This window comes from Alosa sapidissima, chromosome 5 (genome assembly GCF_018492685.1).
Source record: "Alosa sapidissima isolate fAloSap1 chromosome 5, fAloSap1.pri, whole genome shotgun sequence".
In the NCBI taxonomy this organism is placed as follows: Eukaryota; Metazoa; Chordata; class Actinopteri; order Clupeiformes; family Clupeidae; genus Alosa; species Alosa sapidissima.
The window spans coordinates 37,633,744-37,648,628 of NC_055961.1; the positions used below are offsets into that span (position 1 = coordinate 37,633,744).

General features: G+C 40.3%; 1 protein-coding gene across 2 annotated transcripts; it reads left to right on the forward strand.

The window, feature by feature from the left end:
• Nucleotides 1-4,224: 4,224 nt before the first annotated feature.
• serpina10b (serpin peptidase inhibitor, clade A (alpha-1 antiproteinase, antitrypsin), member 10b) lies at nucleotides 4,225-13,182 on the forward strand. 2 transcript variants are annotated; one of them, XM_042091373.1, is made up of 5 exons: nucleotides 4,225-4,292; nucleotides 4,715-5,325; nucleotides 9,389-9,491; nucleotides 9,625-9,772; nucleotides 12,921-13,182. In XM_042091373.1, exons 2-5 carry the CDS (start codon nucleotides 4,734-4,736, stop codon nucleotides 13,110-13,112), a joined length of 1,035 nt encoding a protein of 344 aa, XP_041947307.1. In that variant the 5' UTR covers nucleotides 4,225-4,292; nucleotides 4,715-4,733; the 3' UTR covers nucleotides 13,113-13,182. The 2 variants fall into 2 exon arrangements, with proteins under 2 accessions (XP_041947307.1, XP_041947306.1); XM_042091372.1 differs by having other exon boundaries at nucleotides 4,226-4,292; nucleotides 9,218-9,491.
• The last annotated feature ends 1,703 nt before the right edge of the window (nucleotides 13,183-14,885 follow it).

Sequence of the window (14,885 nt, forward strand, 5' to 3'; positions counted from 1 at the left end):
CCATATCTGAGCTGGCCCGACAGTAGGCCTATTCTCTTCAGCGCATCCGCGTTAGAGCTGGCCCAGCACGCTATTCTATTCAGCGCATGAGCGCAGCCCAGGGCAACGCAGCCCATCAAGTTGCTACATACTGTACATCGATAACACTTCAAATCCCAAAATGCGTTGCATCGTTATTGTCGCCTTTTCTGTTCATAAACAAAACACGTATCCATGCAACCAGACAAACTATCAACGAAAATGGCGAAGCGAAAGATTGATAATCAGAGCTTTCAAGATAGGTGGGAAAACGATTATACGTTCATATTATTCAAGGACAAACCCGTTTGCTTGGTATGTGGATTCACCGTAGCTGTCACTAAAGAGTACAACATAAAACGGCACTACGAAACTAAACATGAAGACAAAGATCTGGATGCGAAGCTTAAGCTACAGAAGGTGGGAGAATTGAAAGCAAGTCTGCTTTCAAGGCAGACTACCCAAGCCAAGTTACAAGTGATGATGCTACAAAAGCGAGTTTTACTGTTGCACAGGATATCGCGCAAACAGCACGGCCATTCTCAGAGGGAGAGTTTGTTAACTGTTAATAGTTACAATTACAATTTTGATAATTGTTAAATGTTATTTATTTTTATAGTTCACCTGCAAAAAATAGGCCAATATATTTTTTCTATTCAGATATTCAATATATTTTTTCTATTAGGCTATATTCAGAAATGCCTGCATTCTATTTTTTTCTTGTGTGTATATAGTTTTAATTCAATAAAAACATTGGTTATTCAATAAATGTTGCGCTTGGCCTTAATTTTGGCCCCCTGTGAAATTTGAGTTTGACACCCCTGCTCTAGCTGGAGGTAGAAATGCGGGTTTTTTTTTCTAAAACCGACTGATTTATGTTGTTCTGTGGAAGCATAGTGTTGGTTTCAGTGAATATGATCAAAAAAATCTTGCCAACTGCCGCTTTAAGCTCTGTAGGGAAGAGGAGTTGAACAGTTTTCATTCCACTAATTTGGCACATCTGGGTGATGGCGTCGGATATGCGTTAGTGTAACAGAGGTCGGTTTGTTCGCTACTCACAGGCCTCGAACCTGCCACCTCAACACACACTGGCATGGGAGTCGAACGCTCTAACCACTGAGCTAAAAGCCCAGGCTTCCAACTCATGGGTTAAAAGCATTCTTAAGATTAGGGGTGTGAGGATTTACACGTGCAAATAGCATGCTAGCTCAATTCGCCTCTGTTACATTAGCATGTTAGATGTAACTCGCATACTCAGCAACTGCTGAGCAACGCCGACACAAAGTCTTCGCTTTATAATAATAATAATAATAGTAGTTAATAGATAATAGTAATACATTTTATTTGTTACATAGCGCCTTTCAAAACACCCAAAGTCGCTTTACACACTAGACATTTATGCGTAAGACAAAAGATGCTGGACGGAGCGGCGTAGTCGCCAGCGTTCCCGTGACATCAAGACAAACAAACAAACAAATTTACAAAATAACAATTGACGCACAAGACAAAAGATGCCTGATGGAGCGCCGTAATCGCCAGCGTACCCGAGACACCTAACGGTAGACATACTGTACAAGACAGACAACAAACCATAAAAACAAGTCATAAAAATAAATAAATAAATAAGAAATGAAAATAAAGAAAAGTCTGTGTTAACTTAGTCCAACTCAGTCCAATGGCAATGATATGGCGTAGCTACAGCTGTGTCTTCAGACCAACCCGGCGGATTTAACGTTAACAGGCCTTCAGTGACGTTAGTAGGCCCTATAGTTAGACTGCAGTCTAGATCACTGGAAGCATAACCAAAGATCCTTGATGCTCCGCTTTAACCCTCTCTGGCATAACGGTCTGAAGTCGTGGGCGATCTTGCAGATCAGCAACTCGGTGGACTTATGATAGCGACAGTTTGATGATCCGAGAGATTGCAGTTCTTCAGGTCTGCAGCAGCTCGGCGGTCGCGGTAGATCTTTCACAGAGTAGCATCTAGGTCCAGCTGTCCCAAGAAATCTCCTCGACCAGACAGTGAAGTGCAGCACCGCTCACGGATGGATGGATGGATGGATGGATGGAAGGATGTCAGTCCAGGGCAAAAGCTAACGTTAGCCATAGCAAGCTCCCAGTGGACCAACATTAACGACATCAGCCGACTTGGAAGCAGTAACGTTAAAAGGGACTAAGAATAACACGAAAAATATAAAAAATAACGTAAATGAAGAGAGAATACATTTAACTACACAAATCAATACAAAAAATTGACATGACATAACATAAAATTACGAACATTACATAAAAACAAACAAAAACATGATGCCAGACAGAGCGGCGTGTCTCGCCAGCGTCCCCGTAACCTAGCAACTCCTAGTAACTTATCCACCACTCTCTCGCCTGTGCTACTGTAGCTGACTGGGAAACCGAAGTTTTCCCAAACTTGCGATCTCAAAGAGGCCGGCGGGTCCTCTTGTTCTTGTGGGTCGCCACCAGAGGTGTAAAAGTCCAGCTTCAGAAAGTAAAAGTCCTGCCACATTTTTGTTCCAACCATTCACTTAATTAGCTGATTCTAATCAGCACAACTCTTAAGACGGGTAGATCAGTTAATCACACAGGTAGAACAAATACATGGCAGGACTTTTTCTTTATGAAGCTGGACTTTTACATCTCTGGTCGCCACCAGTCACCATATTTGTGCTGCTATTTCTGACTCACTTACTGCACTGGACCATCGACCTGACAAAAAACTGCATAGGCTAGCCTACATAGGCGGAGCTTGGCTACATAAGCGCCAACCAGCGATTCAGAGCTAAGGCGGGGCTACAGATTAGGTGTCCCTAAAGAACCCGCGTCTAACAGTAGTTCCGCATTACATTAATTAAATTGCACGCAAGTTTTATTTATTTTTATACCGTTTATTCTATGTGTAAATTTGTGCACCGAACCGTGACGCCCATACCGTTTCGGTTCAATACGAATACATGTACCGTTCCTCCCCTAATATCTAGCTAAATAACTAATAAAAGTTGTGGTTGTTATGGCCCAATTGCTATGTCAGTTAGCATTGTGCTAGCTGAGCTGCGCTTTACCGTACTCCTTAAAACTCCTTTATCAGGCACAAGGGCCATTCGCTAAATGTATCCAAACCGCCATTTTTTAACCACTAATAATGCTCAAAATAGCACCACACGTCTGCAGTATGAATAGGGTCCTGTGTTGGGAGTAACGAGTTACAAAGTAAGTACAAAGTAGGCCTAACGTGTTACTGTAATTCCACTACTTTTAGTGGTAACGAGCATGTAACAAAGTATTTTTGTAAATCAAGTAACGGAATTACAATTACTGAAATTTAAATGGGTTTGTTACTTGCGTTACTCTGTTGATCTTGAATGAACGACTGCAGTTACACGCTTCTAGATGCATTCTTTACAGTTAATAGCAGCACCTCCTCACATTCCTCCTTATTTCGGATTTAAAACACGCCAGAGTGCATTAGGCTAGCCTACAATTTAAATGGACATCTCTGCTCTTTTTCGCCTATTGCGAAATATAATAGCCTTGGCAAGCGTTTAACTCGAGAGGAAAATGTGGATTTCACTTAGCCTACCAAATAAAGAAACCTCCACAAATAGCCTACAGCGACTTGAGTTTACATCAGAATTGACATCCACAGTGTTATGGATTCATTTGTCTGCAACGGAATATGCAACTTCTCTCTTCTCTGGAGCACCTTATTTAACTGAAGACTAACAACAGGTTGAGCACCGCAACCTTCTGCATAGTGTGCGACAATATCCCCAAACCCTCGGATGCGCATTAGAACTTATTTCAGTAGGTAGGCTTTTCCTAAACTGATGGTGCTTTAAATGCTATACAACTGTGTTCAGCTTAGTTTTGCTTAGTTTTATGCGTAGGGTCCCTACTCATACTACTGCAGAAGAGCATTATTAATGGTTAAAATATGGCGGTTTGGATGTGGCCCTTAATACTTTCACTGTTAGCCATTTGGATTGTAAGTGCTAAAGCCAGTCAAACTCGGTACCAGAGAGGGTTAAATAGTAATCAAGGATCTTTGTCGGCACCCATTCGATCAACATAATCTAGCTCTTGAGGGGGTGTTCGACTTGGTGAAAAAGACCCTGGGTTCAAATTATTCCAGAATTACACACTTAATACAACTCTGTTAATGAACAACCCCAAAAACACACTTGTACTTTGTCTCTCCAAACAGAGAATGTTCTGTCTGTTTGGCAATTTGTCACAGGAATCTGTCAAGGCAGCAAACGGTAAGTGTCTGAGAGTAATGTTTTATGGGTTTATGCACTGATATAAAATATATGTATCATAAAAACAAATCTAACATCATGGGCGCTGAGATTTGCATGAGCAATGTTTTCTGAAAGAGATTCAATTTATTCTTTGAAGGTCATACTATTCATACATGCACTTAGTTAAGTAAGCGTTTCTTATGAATTATGGTTTGTATATTACAGTATTTGTTTGTTTATTTTCATTAGGATATTGATTAAATTGGAATAGTTTATTATTGTTATTCTCCCTAATGTAGTCTTACCAACATTTTAAAATTGGTCATCGTTAATTTTAACTATTGTATTCTTTTTATTTGTATGTCGCTAAAAGCATATGCGAAATCCCTTAACCATAATATGTGTAGATTAAAAAATATATATTTTCAATGCATTTAAAGGTAATTTGTACAAGCAACAATGATGACAACAGTACTCTTCCTCGTGGTTTGGACAGTCTTGCTCACCCCTTGCCTCTTGGTTCAGGAGGAGCCTTCACCTAATATCACACACCTTACATTTAAAAATATGGATTTTGCCATGAACCTGTACCGGAAGATTTCTAGCTACCATGATAACAACATTTTCTTCTCACCACTCTGTTTGTCCACTGTGTTCACCTCCCTCTCCCTGGGTGCTCGTGGCTCTACCCGAGATCAGATTCTTAAAGGACTAAACTTGGATCTGTTAGAACACCAAGGCACAAGTAGTCTTATACCTGAACTTTTCCAGCATCTCCAAAGGAACATAACCCAAGATAATGCATTAATGTTCCACCAAAGCACAGCCCTATTTGTGGGACAGGACTTTGAGATTGAAATGGCCTTCAGTGAGCAGATAAAAAAGTTCTTTGGGGCCGACATCAACAATGTGGACTTTGCAGACCCAAAAGTTAGCATGGCTACCATAAATGAGTATGTGAGGAAGCAGACAGGAAATAAGGTGAAGGAAATGGTGTCATCAATTGAGCCTTTCACAAAACTCATGCTTATCAATACAATTTTCTTCAAAGGTAAGATATCGCCTATAAATGCTGTTCAGTTGTTACCATATCTTCACTTTTGAATGAAGCTTTAAAGGGGAAATGTGTAAGTCTATAGGACTCAAGTTGTTTTGAATGCATCGACATTCACCATGGCATTCTTCAATTGATTTGCATTGTTTGATACAGTACTTCTTCAGGTATTATAGTAGTATTATTTGACGTCAAAATGGTTATTTGACGTCAAAATGGTTATTTGACGTCAAAATGGTTATTTCTGGGTAATTTTCAACATTTAAATCTAGAAATCTACCACATAGTACCTTTTAAAGCAATTCGCCTTATTCATCCGGCAGCCATTGTAGGCCAGCATGAGGCGACTGGGTACACTTGCCATTACACCTCAGTCCAGCAGATGGCGGTAATGCACTCTGTTTGCAAACTGCAAAAAAAAAAGGTACAACGGTAATGCAGATTGGATATTCTCTCAGAGGAAAATAAGTTGTTCGGGCGAACGTGAACTGGCAAACGTGAACTGAACATACTGTATTCCTGCCTGATGAACATTACTGTGAACTCGTTCATTCTGGTGTGTGTGAACGGCACGCTCTCTCAGTTTAACTTCGTTCAATAGGGTGCCAGATTTCTAAAGAGCCTTCCAGGCGAAAACCTGGCTAAAACACACCGTAAACAGGCATTAATGTGTAGTGGAAAAAACACCCAATCTGGCAACACCAGCCACCAGTGTCGCACCGCTGCCTGTGTCATCAAAACAAAAAGCAGCGTGGAGGCGACAAAGCAGCAAGGAGGCGTTCATTTAAACGAGTTTTATGACAAGATCGGTGAGGATGGGAAAAATCTTACATTTCTGTGCCCATCGGCTTTCAAAAAGAAAATCCGCATTTAAGTCATCAACAGCAAACCTGAAACGACACATTGAACTGAAGCACCCGGCTAGCCTTTCAAGGTATGTGCAAGCAAAAAAAAAATCAAGACAGTCAAGACAGATCCTCGACCCAAATCCCATTAAAGGACAATTCCGGCGCAAAATGAACCTAGGGGTTAATAACACGTGTACCGAGTTTGTCTGTTCTCTAGGATATGTTTTCATGCTAATCGAACGTGACCAGTTTTACCACAAACCGCTAATAAGCGTTTAACACTAGTCTTCGGGGCACACGCGAAGTAAAAAGAAATCGCTATTTCTATACCACTAACAAGGCTCAAAATGGCACCACACTTCCACGGTAGCATAATGAAGGGCCCTACATGTAAACTGAAGCATTGAGAACTTTGTAAGTGTACAGACAGTTTATTAAAAAGATAGTTTAGAAACAGTACTGTTCATGTATACAAGAGGGCGCCATCTTGGGAAAACAGTCACATGACAGTTCAGCTTGCGTTGCTCCAGTCCAACATTAAACTAGCGGACTAGACTTAAAGGGACACCAGGCAACATTTTCGTGTTAATTTAATCATCTTCGTATGTCAGTATATGGTTAAATGACTCATTACGGGGTGAATGAAGGCTCTCTCACCCGCCCCTACTGCCTGTATGAAGAATATCCCACTTGCAAATTCAGTGTATCCTACCCGCCTACCTTCAGTCTCACAAAGTCTCAGACATCGCGAGAAGCAGGATCAGTTTACATTCTGCATCCCCAGCACAGAGGCAGGCTAGCGAAACAAATTGTACTTTCATGAACACAGATGCATTGGGGACACAGTACATTCTATTCCAAAGCAAAACAATTGGGCAAAGTCATCAAAACTTAAATAATAATAATGATATTTCATAGAAAGTCAGAAATGCCATGTTCAAAGAAATAGCAGTGTTGCCATCTTTCCTTGGAAACTCAAAAATGTACTGTACAAACTAAGAAATTCTTGATAAGTGAACTTGGCTGAGTATCCTAAACTAATATTTTGTTGCAAAACCACGGTTTCTGATAACTGCTTCACATCTGTGGTGCATGGAGTCAACCAACTTCTGGCATGGATCAGATATTTCCTCTTCAGCATATGGCAGCATGACCTCTTCCAGTATCCTGATGTACTCGAACTGATCCATGATCCCTGGTATGCGGTAAATAGGACCAACACCGTAGTAAGAGAAACATCACCATATCATGATGCTTGCACCACCATGCTTAATTGCCTTCACTGAGTACTGTGGCTTGAATTCGGTGTTTGCAGGGCGTCTGACATACTGGAAGAGGTCATGCTGAAGAGGAAATGCCTTTGAGGTGGACCTTTCAACAAGATAATGACCCGAAACACACCAGCAAGCGAGCAAAAGCATGGTTCCATATGAACAGGATTCAACTGATGGAGTGGCCAGCACAATCTCCGGACCTTAATCCCATAGAAAACTTGTGGGCTGACATAAAAAGTGCAGTGCATGAGGCAAAACCAAGAAACAAAGAGGAATTGTGGAATACAGTACAATTAACCTGGGCTGCAATACCTGTTGAACGATGCCAGAAGTTGGTTGACTCCATGCACCACAGATGTGAAGCAGTTATCAGAAACCGTGGTTTTGCAACAAAATATTAGTTTAGGATACTCAGCCAAGTTCACTTATCAAGAATTTCTTAGTTTGTACAGTACATTTTTGAGTTTCCAAGGAAAGATGGCAACGCTGCAATTTCTTTGAACATGGCATTTCTGACTTTCTATGAAATATCGTTATTATTATTTAAGTTTTGATGACTTTGCCCAATTGTTTTGCTTTGGAATAGAATGTACTGTGTCCCCAATGCATCTGTGTTCATGAAAGTACAATTTGTTTGAAGAATTTTGACATTTACTCATTTTTCTAAAGGCACTGCTATTTTTTTGAGCACAACTGTATGTATAATGGCAGAGCCGGCGAATAAGCAGCGAAAACCCTTGATGGAAGATGCAAAGAAACGGAAAAGAGCTTCAGACCGAGCGAGGGCTCGCACACGTATCGACATGTACAGACGGTATGGGGAGCTTCGTAAAGAAAAAGCATCAGGCTTGCCTGGTATCTCTTTAAACGCTTATTAGCGGTTTGTGGTAAAACTGGTCACGTTCGATTAGCATGAAAACATATCCCAGAGAACGGACGAACTCGGTACACACGTGTTATCAACCCCTAGGTTGATTTGCGCCGGAATTGTCCTTTAACTGCGCACAGTAGCGGCTCTGTTGTCATCTCCCACTTGCAGCTGGACAACTTGGTGGTACTGGTACAGACCTGTAGCCTTTGAGTAAAGTGGAAGCCCAGCTTTCATAAACTTAATAAAATATTGCTGATAAAATAATTGCTGTCTGAGGTTCTATATAGGGTATGGGAATACTTTTGAAAAACAATAGCTCACAGCAACATATGGAAAAAAAGAACTATAAACTAGTATTTTTGGAACTGTGAATTTAGTTCAAAATGTAGAATTATGAACTGAACTAGTTCATTTAAAAAATTGTGAACTGAACTGAACTAGTTCATGTAGAAAGTGAACTTTCCCAACACTGCATATGTGATAATATAATAAACACGGCAAGTCAATATTGAGTAAGGATTCACTTTAGGCTACACATGACACACATGATAATGATCCCTAAATGCTTGGACCGGCTGTATTAGGCTATTGAAAAATGTCAACAGCCAAATGCTAACCCCTGGTCAGAGTAAAGTCTTCTTCTGTGAGTTTTTTTTTGGGCAAACAGAGTGTATTACCGCCATCTGCTGGATTGAGGTGTGAAGGCAAGTGTACCCAGTAGCCTCGTTCTGGCTTACAATGGATGAATAAGGCAAATAGATTTGTTCCTTTTATTTCTAGATGTTAGTTAGAAAGAAATATATTAGGCTAAAATTGCCTTCCTCATGGTAAATACTTTTAACATCTGCAAAATTTGATTTTTTTTTCTGTCCTATTGATATTTTTACATCGCAAAGGTACCTGGGAACTTCCTTTTAACCCAAATAACACAGAAAATGCCCGCTTCTATGTTGACAAGTACAACATTGTCCAGGTGCCCATGATGTTTAAAGATGATAAATTTTACATGACATATGACAAGGAATTGAAAGTCAAGGTGTTACATCTTCCCTATGTGGGTGGTTCAGCCATGCTTATTGTTCTACCTGACACTGATACTGACTATACTGAGGTTGACGAAGAAATTACAGCGGCAAGGTTCATTCACTGGACACAAAATCTGAAGAAAACGTAAGTGAAATATAACTTTTATCTACGATAAATACACTATGACATGGTTAAAATAATGTTTTAAGAAGGAATTTTACAACATTTGCAAAGCTCCTGATATTTCAAACCTTAATTCTTTCTTGTCTCTTGCAAGGAAACTTGAGATTCACCTGCCCAAATTCAAGATGGAACAGTCATACACTGTGCAAAAAATACTCCCAGAGCTTGGTATTACAAATATCTTTCAAGACACTGCAAACCTAACAGGACTGAGTAAAAGTCCTGGATTGAAAGTGTCAGAGGTGTGTTCATTCAAAATGTGTTGATGCTTTTCATATCACACAGGGAACAATATGGAAATAATATATTTAAATCATTTTACACCTAAAATAGCAGTGTAAACATTTTGATTTAATTACATGTTTGGGGGGTGCCTATTGTGTAAGACAAAACAAGAAAACAAAATCTAAAGGCATTTTATGGACCACACTTAAAAATGTCATGTCAGAATAGCAGTCATAGCATAGCAGAATTAGCCTGGCCACACCCACCTAGATCTCCTTTCAGGGAGATACTAGTCTGGAACACCATAGTTCGCTAACATGTCCATTGCTCAGCTCGGTTATGGAAACGCTTTTGTCCCCCTGCCCAGTCTGCAACAAGAGGGGATGACTCTATAGTCGAAATCAAAAGTGGCTGTGGTAAACGGTAGTAGCAAAGCCTGCAAACATAATAAATTGTAACCGGAAGAATGTGTACGTGTATTTATACCAAAGGCCCGCATACATTGTTTCCTGACTGCCAGTGCTGTTTATTGTCAGTTTGCAAAGTTTAGGCAAAGTAAGAAGTAACGGTTACACTTTACGTGACAGTGTCGACCTAAGAGTGACATGACACTGTCATGAACATGTCATAAACAAGTCATAAATGCTTATGACATAACTATTCTGTTATTAAGTGACATTTGTTTTTTGTCATAACAAGTTAGGGTTAGGTTTAGGGTTAGGATTGGGGCTATAGGATTAGGGTTAGAGGTTAGGGTTAGGTTTCATGTGTCATGACAGTGTCATGTGTCATGACAGTGTCATGTGTTCATGACGGTGTCATGTCACTCTTATGTCGATACTGTCAAGTAAAGTGTTACCGAAATAACGTTATGAATCCCTGATCAATGTGATTGGTTGGGCTGGTCTAATGATTTCGAAGTTAGCACAAAGTCTACGCCCGTCGACAGTGGTGGAATGTATCCAAATCCTTGTTACTGTACGCTACTTAAGAACATTTTCCACATAATCTGTACTTTACGGTAGACTTTAATGTAGGCCTAGAATCAATAGTACATACTTTTGACTTTTGCAGCAGTTTTGCAGCAGTTATCTGACTATAGGCTACTTTCTACTCCACTACATTTCTACAATATGTTCCGTTGCATTTTTTCCGCCAAAATGCCTACCTGACCAGCACACCTTTATCTCACCAGTGAAGTTGGGTTCTAAGTCAGTTAACATTTCTGAAGTGCATGTGCTGCGCCCTCGCAGCACTTCAGCAGCCTTTGGTTTACTCGCAGTTTCTCAAATATTAACAAAGTAGCACTCACAAAAACTGTTCAGAAGTCGCAACCAAGTCTATGTCTGCAATAAGCCCTTGAAAAGCATTAAAATGTGTGTTGGGCACTCCTCCCATTGAAGATCTAATGTTCAGTTTCAGTGAGCAAGTAGCCCTGTTGAGAAAAACTAGAGTAGGGTTTAAATGTACAGGTGCATTAACATGTGAATTTACAACTAGAAGGGGGTCACTTGCGCTTCAGCCTCCGCTCACGGAACAGGACACAGAAGTCAAAAGAGGAGACCCAAGGAGCAGGACCGGAGCACACACATTTTGAAATTATTTTTCAAGACTCTGACTCTGAAGAAGACGCATGGACGTTGAAACGTTAGTCGGTTTGCACTAATTAAAAATCACTTAAAGCTTTGTGTGCTCCGGTCCTGCTCCTTGGTTGTAGTTAGACCTTGGGTCTCCTCTTTTGATGTGCATTTACACGTTATGTGGTAGCCTAGAAGCTATTTTGCCTAGTAGGCTACGCTATATGCGCAGAAATAAAATGGCCTGGAATTGGTGTGTATTCAAGTCATATTCTTTTCTCCTGAAGTTTATGAATGAAATTACCGGTATTTCCAGATTCCACTCTGATGCATAGGTAGCTACCAGTCTGCCAAAGTTCTCATGTAAGAACAATCAAAAATATCAAACTAGCAACTGCTCATTACATGATTCCATTGCCAGCAACAGGATGATTATTACTATTGGCTACACCACTTTTTTATTAGCCCAGGGGAGGCTATTCCTATGTAAACTATCCTGTAAAGATGCATCCCATACAGATACAGATAGTGTAGTTGTAGGCAAGTGATGTACTTTAAGTGTCCCACTCCGGCCCTGCAATCAGGTACGCTTCTTCCAACTGCAGCATAAGGCACCTTTACTTTGAGCAGCAGCACCAGCACGTATAACCTTTATACCATTTATAGTCTTCTTTGTTGGTTTTGCTTAATGATATTTAACTCTGCAGATCACCCTGGTGGTAAGCACAATTACATTAGCCTAAAATTAACCTAAAACTAACTTCATTAAAATGCCACAGCCCAATCTGTTTTTTGTTCATTAGAATATAGATATTTAAAGAATAAATCGTTATAAAAGTACTTTTACTTAAGTACATTTAAAAGCAGGTACTTTTTTGCTTTTACTTAAGTAGAGTTGTCATTGTGGTACTTCTACTTTTATTAGAGTAAATATTTATCTGGTTATTTGTATTTTTACTTAAGTACTGAGTTTCAGTACTTAAGTAAAAATACAAGTAACTTGCAATAATTCAGTACTTAAGTAAAAATACAAGTGAAGTACTTCAGTACTTCAGTTCTTCCACCACTGTCCGTTGAGATGTGAGAGTTGGAAAGGTTTACCAATAGTGAGTGATCAGACTCTACTCACTTTGGGGCAAATTCTCAATTAGTGCAAGGGTGCATAAGTAAAAAAAAAAGCGCACAACTAAGCACTTTCCAGCCTTCTGCCCTTGACGTAAGTTATTACACAGAATATTACAAATGAACATTGGAGTATCAAATTCGGTGCTTAATGTGCTGAAGTGGCTTTATGCTTTTTCCCATTACAGTGTCATATGGTGGCATATTTACTGACGTTACCTTATGAGTGAGGCTACATTGTTAAATAGGGAAAATCCGTTATAATCACCTCGTTTGGACACTGGAGCTTACCGACTGCACCTTCAGTTTCAACTTTCGAAGTCATAATCCAACATAACACATTTAAATATGACAATAGCTTTGTCATAGGAAAAAGGAAACTGGTTAAACTGATTCAAAGTGAATTGTAATTGTATTTGTATTGGAAAAATAAGAATTAACTGTAATCTTGTGTGTTTTTGTGTAGGTGTTGCACAAAGCTGTGATTGAGGTTGATGAGATTGGCACCACGGCTGCAGCAGCCACGACTGTGGGTATCACTGCTTTCTCTCTGCCTCATACCTTCATCATCAACCGACCTTTCTTTTTCTTTATTTATCATGAGAGCACAAATAGCCTACTGTTCATGGGCAGAGTGATAGACCCTTCTAAATGTTGATCTTTTTGTATTTTCTTTTAGTGTAACTACATATTAAAATGTAATTAAACAGAATTATCTTAAATAGAAATACACCGCATTGAATTTTTTATGCTTTTGAGCGCTAATTCATGACTTGTCAGCTTGGTTAGAGTTTCTTCAGCTATACTGCTTGACAGACTTAAAGGTATCCAATGCAGTTTAGGGGTTTTGTTGTGCTACTGGCTCCCCCTACAGTTGTGAGTATGTTTTACACAATGGTCATAATTTCCATTCTTACCTAGCACCCTTCCTCCTGGACACATACTGTACATGTGGATTTATTGACAAACTGGCAAAGAGATGTATGTCAACTGACAATGTACTACTACACAATTTCATACAATTGCACAATTGCCATAAAGCAATTTGTGATTCTACAGCATATTGGCAAGCAAGTCGTTAGGCTGGTTCTAGGCTGGCAAGGCTAGGACTACAGAGTGATTCTCCCTATTACAAGTCTGTTTGCCCTCAGAATTACCTTGGAAGCTGGGCCTTGCAGTCCAAGTCCACACAGGATGTAGCTACAAGGACTTCACTGAGGTGAGGGGGTGAAAGACACAGCAAGCAAACATGGATTTTGCTGGAGAGTGCAGATTTATTTACAGTTTGAGAAAAAGGAGTGAGCCGACAAATAGAAAACAAGAAGACTTCAGACAAAACTAAACAAAAATCAACTAACCGGTTTCTCAATCCACTAGCAAAAATTACAGGAGGGTTGGTGAAAAGGAGTGGCTACCTTTTCAGAGACAGAAAATCTGCCACCATGGTCTGTGATAGCAAAGTGCCAGGAGGACAGAACAGCACTAAGTGCTGGGGGACATAACAGCACTGAGTGCTGGGGACATAACAGCATCGAATGTTGGGGACATTCTTTCACACAAGCTTACGTCACAGATCACTTGAGGTGCAAACAATATCAGAGTTTTGGTTGATTTGACCATCAGTTAACTTTGAAACAGCACCTTACTTTGGATAGACAATAGCAATAGATCATAGGAGTGATTTAACATCAAAAAATCTAGACTGGAGTAACTCAACATTAAGCACCTCCAATATGTTTAGTGGTGCTGTCAAATATCTCGTTATAGTTACCAAAATGATAACTATGGAAATAGTTATAAAAAACGTGTATTCATTATACAACTAAACACGACAAAATACTTTTATAACCCTTGAGCCAGCTCCTTTCTATGTGATCTCAATGGCAATGCAGCTTTTGTTTGAGCCCTCCAACATACCTGTTACTGAGGGAATAACAGGCACCGAGTGCCAGGGAGAGACAACCTCTCAACAGGTTGCCAGGGATCTACTGGAGCCCTGGTAGCGGCAGTCCTTTGGTCCACGACAGGCAGTCAAGAAGGAGCCCAAGCTGGCGGCGCTGCTGGGATTCACAGGGTCGTAGGTCCTGCATGTCACTGTCACGTGGGTCCTATTTCTAGCATGCACGCATTTTCAGTGTGGCTCGAGCCACCCCTGAAACTTGTGTGTTATGCAGACAGTGTGCACGCTCTAACCTGTTAACATAGGCGCTAGAATCAAAACGAACAGGTAACACAGCTGACACTCAGTCGCCACACTTGCGGTCTAAATAGGTCCTTATTAGGTTTGTGAACATCCAGGATTTTATTTCTTACAGGCAGTTGACAAGTGACATGGGTGGGAGCTAGATATAGGGTTTGTGTGTCATCAGCATAGCAGTGGAGTCCATGTTGACTGTCCATAATCTGGCCAAGAGGCAGCATGTAAATGGTG